Source organism: Penicillium longicatenatum (genome assembly GCF_028827895.1).
Source record: "Penicillium longicatenatum strain IBT 33135 chromosome Unknown contig_2_segment0_segment0, whole genome shotgun sequence".
Classification (NCBI taxonomy): Eukaryota; Fungi; Ascomycota; class Eurotiomycetes; order Eurotiales; family Aspergillaceae; genus Penicillium; species Penicillium longicatenatum.
The window spans coordinates 760,132-774,267 of NW_026643120.1; the positions used below are offsets into that span (position 1 = coordinate 760,132).

Sequence of the window (14,136 nt, forward strand, 5' to 3'; positions counted from 1 at the left end):
CCGAAACTCCCATCAACGCCGAGTTCAACTTTTGGATCGAAGTGGTATCACGCAGGGAGAGAAAATAAGAAAGCCGATAGCAGTACAGGAGAAGAAGAGATAACATGGGAAGGCGAGGCGTTGCAAACTACCTCAAACACCTCTGGAATGGGGCGGGAAAGATAGGAGACCCGAAGGCCAAGGGGAATGGATAAAAGTGTTGAACATACCTGGTTGTTATCTGTAATGTGAAAAGTCAAATCCACGGGTCGTGACCGTTGCTGAAAGATTATCAGAATTAGTAAATCATGGCGGAACTGTTGGAACCCATAGGGCAACGGCATCCAGAGAATTCGGGACTAGGTTTGCCAACCAAGAGAAAATCTTGGAAGGCAACGATGTCAAGCAAAAAAAAAGGGAAAGACTGGTTTACGAAGGTCGCCGACGCTTGATTTCGGGTGTTGTGGTTTCCGTGATGTCCCACTCATCATCCTCATCACGGGACCGTTTGACGGAGAGATTGTCAGGAGCATGAGAGTCAGTAGAAGAGGGATCCATTTCACCCAACTCAGGTTCCTCCGGGGCGTCCAATTCAGGATCATAGTTGTAGTCATTTTCGGAGTTTTGCTGCCCATCGCCGCCGTCTTCGAAAGAGGAAGCGGTGAAGTCGTCTTCGAAGTATTCCTCATTTGCACCATTGCTGGCGTCGGCTTGATCGTGTTGGTTATTTTTGGCAGGAGTTTGCATTACATCCTCAGCAATCCCAAGTAGGTAATTTTCAGGCTCTTGGGGTTGTTCAGGGAAGGAATCTTCCTGGGGCAAGTTCTCCAACGTGGATTCCGACTCCTCATAGGCATTCGGATCGGTATTATCTTCCAGAGCGTCCTCGGACTCGTGGCCATATTGGCCCGTAGCTTCAAATTCATTCGTGGCCTCCTCACTATGCTGAGATGCCGAATCGACGCCTTGAGCACCATCCTCGTGATGATCCTCGGTCTCAGAATTTTGAACGGGAACGCCAAGATCAGCCACTTCCAGATCATCAGCACCAGAGAACTCATTATCTTCATCATCATCCAAGTTTTGATTATCAAGGGCTTGATTGTCCTTGTTGGTATCGTGGTGCTCCGAAAGTTCATGATTCTCCCAATCATCATGGGTAGCTTCCACAGATGCATCCTCAGGGGCCACGGTGCCGGTTGATTCCGTTCTTGGATCTTCGGCATAATCGTGTTCTTCATTGTAGCTTTCGATACCATATGAGTTGTCATGGTGACCATCCTCTCCTTGGTGAGTCTCCTGTTTATCTTGAGCCTCAGTAGAATGTGACCCAGGGTTTGTTTTGACATCAGCATCACTGTGGTGAGGCTCTTGATGAGCTTCGTCCGCCAAATCTTCCACGCCGCTGGGTTCATCATGTTCATCCGTTGCCTCATGACCAGGCACAGCGGCTTCATGGGATGCAGCAGCTCCATCATCTGTGTTGGGCTGATCATCCTGAGGTTCCTGCGGCAACTCAGGCCCAGGTTGTTCATGACTACCGGCAGCCTCTCCCACGACAGGGTCTTCTTCGTCATAATCAGCCCACAGGTGAATCTGAGATAGACCCTTGCCTTCTTTAGCAGCGGAATCGAGGCTGGCCAGTTCGTGATGAATGGCTGCTTTACTGGAAAGGCTCAGATACAGAGCGTCTGGGTCATGGATTCCATCGTTATGACAGAGGCGAAGATAAATATCCAAGATCTGATGCAAAGTGATTTTGGATGTATACGACGAGTCCTAGATGTGAATTAGCATGTTATGAACTATGTTGCGGGCAAGGGTGTATCCTACCTCTGTTATTTGAATACCAAGAGAATCGATATCAATAACAAGAGTGTCATGCTCGGCAATATTATCCAAAAGCACCTCACGAAGAGAGCTGAATAATCTGCCAACGTTGTCATAGGCCACATCTTCATCGTGAAGGAAGAAGGTTTCGGCTGAATCACCTTCCAAAGGCGGGAAGAGGGAGATCTCATTATCCTGATAGATGACCTTCACTGTATGGAGAGACTCGTCCTCATGAGTATTCTCATGTTCTATTTCATTAGGAACATAGGTCTCAGCTTGCTCAGCAGTGACAGGCTCTGTTTTCGGGGAAGAGGCCTTTGGATCTTCCAAATTCTCGGCCGAGTGATCGGGAGTGTGGTGGTCCTGAGAGCCTGGAATCATACTCTCCACGGGTTCATTAGTCTGCTCACCGACTTTTTCCTTGTCGTTGTCGTTATCGGTAATATGTTCAGCACTCTCAAGTGGCTGAATTTGCTCATTCTCAACATTTTCAGCCGGGATTGTTTCTTGCACGATTTCTTGTGCCTGGATGATAGACTCCTGCTGTTGCTGTTCACTCTCTACAGGATTGGCCACTGGGGGTAAAAATTGAGCCTCTTGGCCGCCTGTGGCCGCTTCCGGACCAACGTGGGTGGGATCGTTGGTCTCAATAGCTGGGGTCACAATACTTGGGGTAGCTTCAATATTGATGGCGGGCACAGCAACATCGGCGGTTTCATCCTGATCACCCTCCAGCATGTCTGTCTCGTAGGTTACGTCGTCGTACTGGACCTCAATATCGTGATCTTCCTCGGCTAGATTGTCCGCATCGACCATAGATCCTTCCGAGGCTTCATCGACCATGTCGGCATCGTCTGTCAGGTCATTCTGGAAAAGAGACGGCTGCGAAGTGTTGGGGAAATCGTCCGCGCCCATCATGTCACTGTCCATGTTGGATACATGATCCTCCATTAGGTCGATATCGATATCGAAATCATCGGCTTGACCTTGGTAGGGCGAAGCCATCTCAAGGTCCTCACCAGCAGGGATTTCCATGCCGGAAGGAAGTAGAGAGGAAGTTGCTGTCATTACAAAACGCGTCGAAAAGTGAAGTAACGGTTCGTGTCGCGATAATCGGGGGGGTGAGCCGTTTAGAGTGTAAGGGTCATGGGGGTGGGGAAATGCAAAATAAATCGAAGGGGTCGAAAATTATCGCCTAGGTTTCATAAATCACGAGGTGAAACATGAAAATGAAAAGCAAAAGATGATCAGTCGAGGGGGTTGGAGGGAATACAAAGAGAAAAAAAAAAAGACTCACTGCCTGACGACTAAGCGAAGGGGGAAGCGGTGAGCACGGACCAGGCGTGAAAGAGAACAGAGTAGCTGGCACTTGATGATCTAACTAAACACCAAACAGGGGCATCGTGAACTTGGATTTACCTCGAACACCACCACTTCAAGGTCACATATCGCAGTTCCTGCTCCTTACGAGTGCTGCCTCTACATTTACACAATGGTAAATTACAAATTCACCCCTTTCTGCCCGATCAACTCTCTCCCCGCAATGACTTGAACTGATCACTTCTACTCTCTCAACAGGTCGTTCTCGCAGCGTCGATATGCACTCGCGGAGGTAAGGCTGTCCTCTCGCGTCAATTCCGCGAAATTCCCCGGTCACGGATTGAGGCTCTTCTTGCCTCATTCCCGAAGCTGGCGGACTCGGGAACCCAACACACCACTGTCGAGCAAGACAACGTGCGCTTCGTCTACCAGCCATTGGATGAGCTGTACATCATCTTGATCACCAACCGTCAATCCAATATCCTCCAGGATATTGACAGCTTGCACCTCTTTGCTCAGGTTACGACCAGCATTTGCAAGAGCCTAGACGAGCGCGAGATCTTGCGCAATGCTTTTGAGTTGCTAAGCGCATTCGATGAGCTGGTGACACTGGGTTACCGGGAGAACCTGTCCTTGTCCCAGATCAAGACCTTCCTGGAGATGGAGAGTCACGAAGAGAGAATCCAGGAGATTATTGAGCGGGTATGTTTAGATTGTGAACATGCGGATGATTGCAGACTGACACCGGGAAATAGAACAAGGAATTGGAGGCCAGCGAGGAGCGGAAGCGCAAGGCGAAGCAATTGGAGATGCAGCGCAAGGAAGCTGCTCGTTCAGGCCGTGGCGCAGCCCCGCGGACTCCTTCTTATCCCGTCTACACACCCCCCTCTCGCCCATCAGTGCCGGATACATATGATTCTTATGAGGCGGAGAAAAAGAAGACTTTCGCCAAGTATGTATCACCTTGATGCAGGAGATCTGCTTTGGATATATCTCTAACAGTACGAATCTTTAGGCCCCTCCCAACCCGTGGCAAAGGCATGCAACTCGGCAAGAAGTCCAAGGCCACCGATATCTACGAGAAGGTCCGAGGTGACATGGGTCCCGAGCCCGAGGAGGAGAGCCCCCTGGTTACACCGCAAGTGTCTACCCCAGTGCAAGAATCCGCTTCTGCTCGCGAATCTCTCACAGCAGACCGCGAGCCTATTCATATGACCATTGCCGAGACAATTTCCGCAACTCTTACCCGCGATGGTGCCTTGAAGGAATTTGAAGTCAAGGGTGACCTTCAGCTTCGCATCTCGGACCCGGCTTTCACAAAACTGCGCCTCGATCTACAGGCCAATCCTACCCATGGCGCCCAATTCAGAACTCATCCCAATGTGGATAAGGCTCTCTTCACTAGCTCCTCCATAATTCAACTCAAGGACACTTCGAAGCGGTTCCCCACAAACAACGCGATTGGCGTTCTCCGGTGGCGTGTGGCTAGCTCGGCTGATAATACCGATGTTTTGCCCATTACATTCACCGTGTGGGTCAACAAGGGCTCTGACTCGACCACTGTGACTGTTGAGTACGAGCTTACCGGCAGCGATAGTCTGCGCGACGTTGTTGTCACCATCCCATACGGTGACTCCGAGCCCGCAGTCGCCAGCTTTGATGCTGTATATGAGGTCTCAGGTGACAGCCTTGACTGGAACCTTGGCGCTGTTGACGAGTCGAACCCTACTGGGAGCTTCGAGTTCGAGACTACCGACGGTGATGAGGATCAGTTCTTCCCCATGAGCGTTCGCTTCACAAAGTCCAAGCCATTCGTGGATGTTGATGTCACTGATGTGTCTTTGTTGGAGATGGAGGGTGAGAGTGCCGGATTCTCCAAGGATGTCCGCAGCGTCGCGGAGAAATTCGTGATTGTGTGAACTCAGGAATTGTATAGAGTCGGATACTAATGACGTTCGGATTGTGGTTTCCTGCCATTTTTGCTTCTAAGATCGTGTTCCAAGCCCCTTTTTTATTGTTCTCGAGACCTTTGGCCAAGGCCGTGTCCTATTTCCACACAAAATTGACACTTTAACTAGACTTTCACTTTGCTGGGGCTCCAATATTGATCTCATGGTCCATAAAATCTCCGTAACTCAATCGCTATCCGCAGTGATGCCTAGCTCGATCATTCCCGCGTAATCCACGACGTCAATATTATGAACACTCGGATCCTCTGCGGGGGTTCAAGTACACAAAACATTTCTCCATTGGGATACCCCTTCCTAACACTGAGTCAAAAAGCTTCCAGTACCTCGCCCTCTACCCACGGTTTGCTTTAGTCACCACCGAATCAGGCAGGACAAAGCCAAACACTCAAGCTTCAACGCCACCTAGTAACGTCAGATTGACTTTCCTCCATGGTCTAGGCCATCGCAGCTACTTTGAGGGTAGCGCGAGCACTTTCCCTAACCGGAAGGACTTCTTGATTCAAATCGAGACAACCACGTCCGAAACAAAGGCACGTCGCAACATTCCGTCCTTCGGTTTTTGTGCAATGATCCTAAGAGCTGCTGATGGATCTGTTTTTCCCAATAGCGGCCGGTTCCTATAGCCTGTCGGTTTCAAAAACCGATAAATAGGCACCGCAACCGGTGGATACATACAGCAGGACCGATTCCATGGCCTGACCAATATACGGGCACAATCAGATCGAAAGCCTTGGGTTGCAACTACCCCATTCCTTTGCTGTCGATGGCAAATAGCGTAATAAACCTGCCACGAAAAGACCTCAAATTCGCCTCATTGTTTATTGGTTCCTGGGGCGAATCGATACCATAAACGCTGATTTACACTGCTCGGTGGCTAAATTGCCCGACTCCTTGAGACACTCCCGAGCTGTCCGTGTCATCGCGAGAAGATCAATCGCGCACAAAGTTTGGGTCATCTGTAGCCAGACCCAGAGAAGCTCATTCCCAGCAAGTAGTGTACCATATCTTTTAGGACGGATCTTCCAATGTCTTTATAATCCCAGATTCTCCCGCCATCTTGCCTCATTGCCATTTTGATGCTGGCATTGTCGAACTTTGGCATTGCAGACTCAAGGTGAGCAGAATAATCCAAAGAAGCTATTCACCCCACAACGAACTATGCTAACGTAGGGCCCTAAATTAATCTAGAGCAGAAGCCGGCGCAGAATAAACTCTGTTCTTCATGATGAGTAGTGTTTATCTTCCATCATGGACGGAACAGCAGAGCCTATTCAAGTTATCATGTGACGAGGCGGAAACATGCAATCAGTTTTCTAGTATGGTATGGAATGCATGTTACAGGAACGTGGTTGAAAATATATCTAATTCAATGATGGTCCAGGACACCCCCATTCCTTCTCTGCAAAGGGCAGACTCCGAACTGGGTACAAAGAAGATGGCCATTCCACGGCTTGCTGAAGGAGCAGAGTCGGCATTTACGTCTCCCGGTAGATTTCACCGTCGACATGTCCGCCGAGCCTGCGAGTCATGTCGACAGCGAAAGACTAAATGCACTGGAGACAAATCTGGGTGCCGCAATTGCCGCGAGGCTGGCATTATCTGCTGCTATACAGATGGCAAACGAGAGAAATCCAAACGGTCAGTAGATACCTGCAGCGTTTTCAACAGATATAGTTGACTAATTTCCTTAATTCTGCAGACAACTCGCTAGCTTATCAGCAAAGGTACACGCCTATGAGGACGTTATCAAAAGACTCAGTAGTCGATTTGGTGTCTCCGATGAACAGCTTGTCAACATTGCCTTGACAGCGGTAAGTGCCCTAATCTTTCAAAAGATGCCTTACATCCTGTCTGATAAATGATAGGGTGCTGCTCCTGACCTTGTCCTCAAGGGTGATGGAGATGGAGCTGGAGAGCAAAATGTCGCCTGGGACTCAGAGCCTCCGCCATCTCGACCTCCGTCTACTATCCCTCTAGATCTGGTCGAACATACAGAGGAAGATTTTAATAGAGATGAAACCGCCCGTGCAACCGGATTCATTGGAAAGAGCTCTGAAATAAATTGGCTTCAGAGGCTAAGCAAAGAGGTCAACAGCGAATGCGAAGCTTGGTCAGCAAGCATGTCGAATTCAGGCGACGACAATGGTTTACCATCGCCCACATTGACGCCTCGGCCTGATAATCCTGTTGATGCTTTGATGGCATCCGCAAACTTCTACCTCGATGACATGGATATTCCCGGCAAAGACCAAGTCAATGCCCATGCTGTCCCGTCAAGGGAGACAGCAACAAAGCTTCTTAACGCTTATCTTAGCTCAGTGCATCCATCATTCCCAATCATTGGCGTTTCTACTTTCGTTTCCCAATTTCAAGTATTTTTCAGTCAACCAACATTGAAGCCTGGGGACAAGTGGCTGGCTATACTTAATCTGATTTTTGCGGCGGCGGCGAAATATGGACAGTTGTCATATGCAGACTGGAAAGAAGGAGAAGATGACCATGAACTTTTCTTTGCTCGAGCAAGATCTTTGAGCTTGGAAGATCAGCTCTTACACCATCCCGATTTGCAACAGCTACAAGTCGAAGGCCTTGCTTGCTTTTACATGATTTCTTCTGGGCATATCAACCGGTTTGTCACTCCCTCATAACCACAATCCAAAGCACCACACTGACAGCCGTCTTAGAGCCTGGAAATTGTCTGGAAGTGCTGTTCGAGGGGCATTGGCACTTGGTCTACATCTACGAAATGTGGGGTCCTGCACCTCTGATACCTCTAAGGAGATCCGGTATCGCGTCTGGTGGTCCCTGTACAATGTTGATCATCTCCTTTCCGTCATGACTGGACGTCCGTCTTGTATTATTGATAATTGCTGCACCACTCCTCTTCCAGTGCCCTTCGATGAAAGTGATTTCCAGAGAGAAGGGATCGCACAACTGATCAGCACCGCGGGCCGGACAGCACTCAGCCCTCTAGACCGCATGTCTCTCAGTAATAGCGCGGCCAGCCTGGAGTCTGCTGCCGATTCGGACACCAACGATACGCCGATGGAGACTGTCACAAAGATGAGTCGAGCAGAGTATCTGAAAAGTCTACCACCGTGTGTATCGTTGCATTTCTTACAGTTGACATCTCTCAACACCATAGCCAAGCGGATGACGGTCAAATTGTACAGCCCGGAGGCACTACAATCACCATGGGCCAGCACGCAATTCACAATCCAAAGTTTGATGCTCGAGACTGATTCCTGGTTCATGAACCTCCCGTCAGCGTACGACTTCACCTCAACGCAGACATCACAGTGCCCGCTGGGTCAGCGAATGGGTCTCGCCTTTTTATTCTACAGTACTAAGATTGGCATCACCCGTCCTTGCCTGTGTCGACTCGACCTATCGCCAGCGGAGGGTGATAAAACACACGATTTCTGCAGCAAAACAGCGGCAGAGTGTGTCGAGTCTGCATGCCACATGCTAACTCTATTCCCCGATACACCTGACGCGGCACTGCTGCACCGCATTTCTCCATGGTGGTGCACACTTCACTACTTAATGCAAGCAGCTACGGTGCTACTATTGGAGCTTGCCTATAGGGCACAACATGTCCCCGAGAAAGCGATCATGGTATCAAAGGCAGCCAAAAAAGCACTGGATTGGTTGTCAACGCTCTCCAAATCAAACATGGCCTCGGAAAGAGCTTGGAAGCTCTGCAACGGCTTTCTACGCCGATTGGTGCCCCATGTTGGAATTGACGTTGACGACTTCTCAGGCAGCGACAACGAAGAATCATCCGCCACCTCTCTCCTTGACGCAACAGATCTCGCAGATGCCGCCGCTCTCGAGCTTGATCAAACGGTACAAGACATCTCATTCGACCCATCTGTGTCTCTACCAGCCGCTCCTGCTTCAACCGCTGCGGAAATCGCTGCGGAAATGGACTCCCTTGCATGCTCACCAATGGACCAGGCTAGCACTCCAATTGCCATGCCCGTATCATGTAATCTCGAGCCGGATCTGCTCGAGTTCATCAAGCCAGAAAAATCTATCTCTGGTAGAAGTCCCTATGATAATTACTTCCCCTATGATCCTGCGACAGGCCAGATGACGGGCTCTTTCTTCCCAACGGGATCGAATTTGGATTTCGATCTGGGATATTCCTGGCCTGATCCTGTTTGTTAAATTACTGGTTGCCCCGTTGATGATTTATTTCCATACTGAGAGTGATTGACAAGGAAGTCAATTTTATCAATGTGGTCAAATTGCCATACTCTAGAATTATGCTGATTTTCTGTTTCCCCGCGATTCATATTGACATTGCATCAAATCATAAAATTATACATTTCTATGGTTGAGACGGAAGGGAAAAGCTCGTCTTTCATGCGAAGATTACTTAGAATGACAAGAATGTACTGCTTCCCCTACACACTTTTATCATCGATGCTTCATAAATCTTTTTTTTTTCTTTTTCGTAAAATTCGAATATGTACAATAAGCAGTCAGTACATGATCAAACCACGAGACTTTTTGATTTCCAAGGTAATAATACCCCAGGAACCTTTCCGCGCGCCATGCAAATCACCTGTAACGAAATTCTGGGCAGAATTTTGAGAATCTAGACTGGTCTAATGTTAAAGAGCGCCATCATTATGTCATAGCATAATCTCAAGGCCAAATGGCGTAAAATTGAAGCGAAGAGCCGCAAATGACGCCGCGCCACGTAGTGGACGAGACACGGAAATGAATTCCCCAAGCTTGGCACAAACCGGTTTTATGCCTCCCAATTACGTTTATGCGCGGTAAACAAAAGTCTGGCATCCCTGCTCGCAGGAGGGAGAATACGGTGAGGCCCCTTTCCCGATTCATGAACGGCATATAATATAGACTGCCGAATATCAACGCAGTAGGCTTTTGGCGTGGTTTTCCATTCGGTTGCTCGCCGAGTGTTTTCATCGAACCATCTGCCATAGTCGAGCCCGATGAGACTTTTGGGGTTCAGGAGGAAATTCTCAATGCAAGGAATGATGGGGATAATTCGGCGTTTGATGCCACAGCTTCCATGATTGGCATCGACCTGGTAGTCAGGGAACTCTTTTAGAGTTGTAAGTATGGTAATGATGTCCGATAAATCAAAGAGGTCTGATTTATTTTTTTGTCCGTCTTCACCTTGACTTCCGGGATCAATAGTGAACTCAGGATCAATCAGATTAGACCCAAGGAAGACGGTTTTGCTGCGCATGACGAAGAAACGTATGAGCTGACCGACTTGGAATATATCGCATTCGCTTCCGTTTGAAAGTCCTGCTCTACATTGAAAATGACGTTTGTGGGGTGTAGCAAACGCCATAGCCATTGATCTTTGAGCCGGTACAGAGGGTTGGGGGTGGACATCCTCTAATACGCCATAGGCACGGAGGAAATGTGACTGTAAATCTGCGATTGTCGCCATGATACACCGCCGGCGGTAATACAACTCCTCTGTAGAGAACCACCAAGGTCAGTAATTTTTATGCATTATAACGCAAGGAAGTTTTTGGTACCTTCGATTTGATCAGGTAGATACTGCCATAGAAGAAAATCATGCTTTGGAAGATGTGGTCCGTTATGCCAGTATTTAGAGCCAAGCAGGATGAGTGTATGGGTCATGACTCGGGTGACATCGTAGTCTTTCAGAACCTTGGAGATCAAGGCGATTTGTCGCAGACGATCTTCATTTATCTTCAAGAGTGCAGTGCTAAAGGAACAGAGCGAGGATCTTCCTTTTTTGCCGTATTGGTAACCAACCGAACGAAGGACCGATTCCAGAACATCTGGAGCATTGAACGAATCAGCGACTTGAACAAGCCCTGCAACAACTGACGGCGGTTCAAGTTTCAACGCATTAATGAAAATATTTCTGACCGATTCATCCATCGACTCCAGGCAGATAATCTTCAAGAAAAGGCCAAGGACATCTGCACCGTAAAGACTAGTCGTAGAATTTGCAGTGATTCCTATCACGGGCAAAATAACTTGACCTGGGCTATCCCTGAGGATGAGTACTGGTTTTGACCGAGTACTGGCTTCGATAGCTTTCAGTTGCTGTGCAAGGTTCGCTCCTTCGGAGAACTTATTCAAATCTAGCAAAGCTCTGAAGTAACTGCACTTCCGAACGAGCATATCAAGTGAGACTTGCCAGAATGCACTGCCCTTTCTTGAAGATGGATCGACATACTCAAGAATCAAATCACCCTTAGGCGAGATAATAATTGGGGAGATTGCACTGCTCTCGAGATCCTCTGAGCCTGCGGGGATCACCCCCGACGCATTCAATCCATGATCAATCAATAACGAAGACTTCCAAGGGCCAGTAGCTTTGGGTGGAATTTCTGAGAATGAACCGGGGGGTTCTGATGGCATTGCTATCCAGATCCTAGCCAGGATATTTAGTGAAGAATAACGTAATATGACGATGTTCACGTATCAAGGAATTTTGACATTAGACATCGGGCAACGCTATGTGAGTATGACAACGCAAACACATCAGTGGACTCGCTGAGGAAGGTCGTTAAAAGAGGGGTCGTGAAAAAGACCCCCAAGCCTGATACACATGGTTCTAGCTATTCAGCACAGTAGGTGCACGCACTCACGGATGTGGTGCACGTGATGACTGGGGATGGCTTCGGTGTAAAGTTTATCCGTACCGATCTCCCAAAACAGGAATCGGGGCTTGGGGTTTGTGAACACCAAGACTCTCAGGTGTCAATAATATCCCTATAAACAACCTTGTACATGTCCATGCCAACGAGCTTTGCATGAATGGGTCAAATGCTCTTTTGATATGGATCAAGAAGCTGGTTGAGCCCTTTTGAGAGCCTAGGGGCGCGTTTAGAGCTGCGAACTTAAGGAACAGGCTTATGATAACCACCCGATATTTAGCAGTAGAACATTGATCAACTTTTTGAACTCGCAAGGATTTTACCCTTATAGCTTTTGTCTTGGGTGGGAGCATTTCTATCCCTTCGATGATATGGTAGTCAAACACCAGTAAGTTTTTCATACATATGTATGCGGCCGCAGACCCCTTCATGCCAAGAGCATACGAGTGGCTGCGGTCACGGCGGCCGCTCTGCTATCTCCGAAATCGAACAATCGACTCCACCTATCGAGAGGTACGGCCGTTTGATTACCAAAGTTTTCGCCGCATAAAACCTATATAAACTCGATAGTTCCTGCTGCAATTCATTTTCCTAGAGCATTTGTTTCCTCCCATATTCTTTTTCAAACCCCCGAGACTCACGATGCATATTATCCTTACAGGGGCAACAGGTCTCGTCGGATCCGCTGTTCTCCATGCCCTAATCAAGAACCCGGGGATCAGCAAGATCTCAATCATTAGTCGCCGACCTGTCCCTATGGTTCAAGAGGCTACCGACGATCGAATCAATGTGGTCCTCGCCGAAGATTTTTCAAAATTCGATAGCAAAGTGCTTGGCCAATTGAGTGGAGCAACTGGATGCGTGTGGGCTATGGGAGTTAGCCAGAATGATGTGAATAAGGAGTAAGGTCTTCAAGTTTGAAAAGTTGTGTCAATAATCTAATATTAAAACAGAGATTACATTCGCATCACGAAGACCATGACTCTTTCCGCGGCTCGAGCCTTTGAAAGTCTGGCTCCTCCATCTGAGAAATTCAACTTTGTTTATGTCTCGGGGGAGGGTGCAACCCATGATCCAGGATTCATCACACCAATTTTTGGCCGAGTGAAAGGCGAAACCGAACTTGCCCTCGCCAAAATGCAAAAGGAATCACCTCGCTTCCATGCTATCTCTATGCGTCCTGCATTCATTGACTACGCCGCACATGATGAAATCAAACCCTGGATTCCACCGCAAATTGGTCTAAGGCAAGTCGTGTACGCCGGGCTAGGGCCATTTATTCGGTGTATTTGGTCAGGAATGCAAAGTCCGACAAAACCACTGGGAACCTTTTTGGCTGGACTAGCTACTGGCGAATTTGATGGGAGATTGACTGGTCCAGGGGTCGAACTTGTTGGAAATTCACCCATAATTAGTAACGTCGGCTTTCGACGATTGATGGGCTTGGGTAAAACACTAGAATAGGACATAACTTCATGAATCTGCTTTCAATGTTTCCAAAACCTCTCTCTATGTAATTCCCCAGAAATCTGACAGCTTATCCATTAGTCTAGCTCAAGTGCTTGCCTTTTGATCACCGATAAACACTCGAGACTGAAAATTCCCTCAGAGCGGCTGCAACAAGGGGCAGGTCCAAAAGTCAGTACCGGAGTTAGGGGATTAACTGTCAGCGCCGCATAAAACCTAAATGCGCTGACAAAAGTGGAGAAGCGGCCGCTCCGGCCGCTAATCTTGAACCATCCATCATTCGCTTATGATTGTCCATTTCATCTTTTTTTCTTTGAGAAGAAAAAAAACTAAGCATTATGGACGAAAAATGACCTACAGAAACGGCCGCTCGAGCGTGCGCTTGGTGCAAGAAGAAGAAGCGCCGTTTGCGATAAGAGCCTCCCCAGCTGCGCGCTATGTAAGAGGTAAGCACCGACTAGCTGTTAGCTGAAAAATATATTGATACATACATGACTAAAATGAACACTGGAATACCTGCCTGAGAGTGTGACTATTCCGATCACTCGCCCAAAGATTCTCTGGCCAGAATCCAGGAATTGGAAGAGCTCGTTGCTCGACTCAGGGCCCAGAGCCAGACACCGTCATCCACTACAAGCTACCAGTCAGCGTTGACCACTCTCACGAGTGATGTCCCTTCACACAAGTTCTTCCTGCAATCTATGTTTCTGGATGCAGGTATCTCGGAGTTTCTCACGACGCCTATCATCGCTTCCGACGCCCCCTTCCCCAGGGAGGTACCTAATGTTCAGAGTCCCGATCTGATACTGAAACGATGATATCCCAGTATTTTAACAATTTAAATGCCTCAGGAAATGCTCTCGTTCTGGGATGAAAAGCTTTAGGTCTTCATTGGTGAAGTTGGAGCTCACCAGAGGAGGTTACGTATCACAAATAAA

General features: G+C 48.2%; 5 protein-coding genes across 5 annotated transcripts; 3 read left to right on the forward strand and 2 right to left on the reverse strand.

Moving 5' to 3' along the window:
• Positions 1 to 408: 408 nt before the first annotated feature.
• N7484_002804 (uncharacterized protein) lies at positions 409 to 2,880 on the reverse strand (the record flags this gene model as incomplete). The annotated part of the gene is made up of 2 exons (XM_057113224.1): positions 409 to 1,758; positions 1,813 to 2,880. The coding sequence occupies 2 exons, from the start codon at positions 2,878 to 2,880 to the stop codon at positions 409 to 411; spliced, it is 2,418 nt and encodes an 805-aa protein (XP_056973364.1).
• Positions 2,881 to 3,304: 424 nt separating this feature from the next.
• N7484_002805 (coatomer subunit delta) lies at positions 3,305 to 5,051 on the forward strand (the record flags this gene model as incomplete). The annotated part of the gene is made up of 4 exons (XM_057113225.1): positions 3,305 to 3,307; positions 3,391 to 3,834; positions 3,888 to 4,084; positions 4,148 to 5,051. 4 exons carry the CDS (start codon positions 3,305 to 3,307, stop codon positions 5,049 to 5,051), a joined length of 1,548 nt encoding a protein of 515 aa, XP_056973365.1.
• Positions 5,052 to 6,327: 1,276 nt separating this feature from the next.
• On the forward strand, positions 6,328 to 9,275 carry N7484_002806 (CeGAL family transcription factor; the record flags this gene model as incomplete). The annotated part of the gene is made up of 5 exons (XM_057113226.1): positions 6,328 to 6,423; positions 6,484 to 6,740; positions 6,802 to 6,913; positions 6,968 to 7,731; positions 7,787 to 9,275. The coding sequence occupies 5 exons, from the start codon at positions 6,328 to 6,330 to the stop codon at positions 9,273 to 9,275; spliced, it is 2,718 nt and encodes a 905-aa protein (XP_056973366.1).
• A 589-nt stretch (positions 9,276 to 9,864) lies between these two features.
• On the reverse strand, positions 9,865 to 11,492 carry N7484_002807 (uncharacterized protein; the record flags this gene model as incomplete). Its single annotated transcript, XM_057113227.1, has 2 exons — positions 9,865 to 10,571; positions 10,634 to 11,492. The coding sequence occupies 2 exons, from the start codon at positions 11,490 to 11,492 to the stop codon at positions 9,865 to 9,867; spliced, it is 1,566 nt and encodes a 521-aa protein (XP_056973367.1).
• An 881-nt stretch (positions 11,493 to 12,373) lies between these two features.
• Positions 12,374 to 13,195, forward strand: N7484_002808 (putative nucleoside-diphosphate-sugar epimerases; the record flags this gene model as incomplete). Its single annotated transcript, XM_057113228.1, has 2 exons — positions 12,374 to 12,633; positions 12,685 to 13,195. The coding sequence occupies 2 exons, from the start codon at positions 12,374 to 12,376 to the stop codon at positions 13,193 to 13,195; spliced, it is 771 nt and encodes a 256-aa protein (XP_056973368.1).
• Between the last annotated feature and the right edge of the window lie 941 nt (positions 13,196 to 14,136).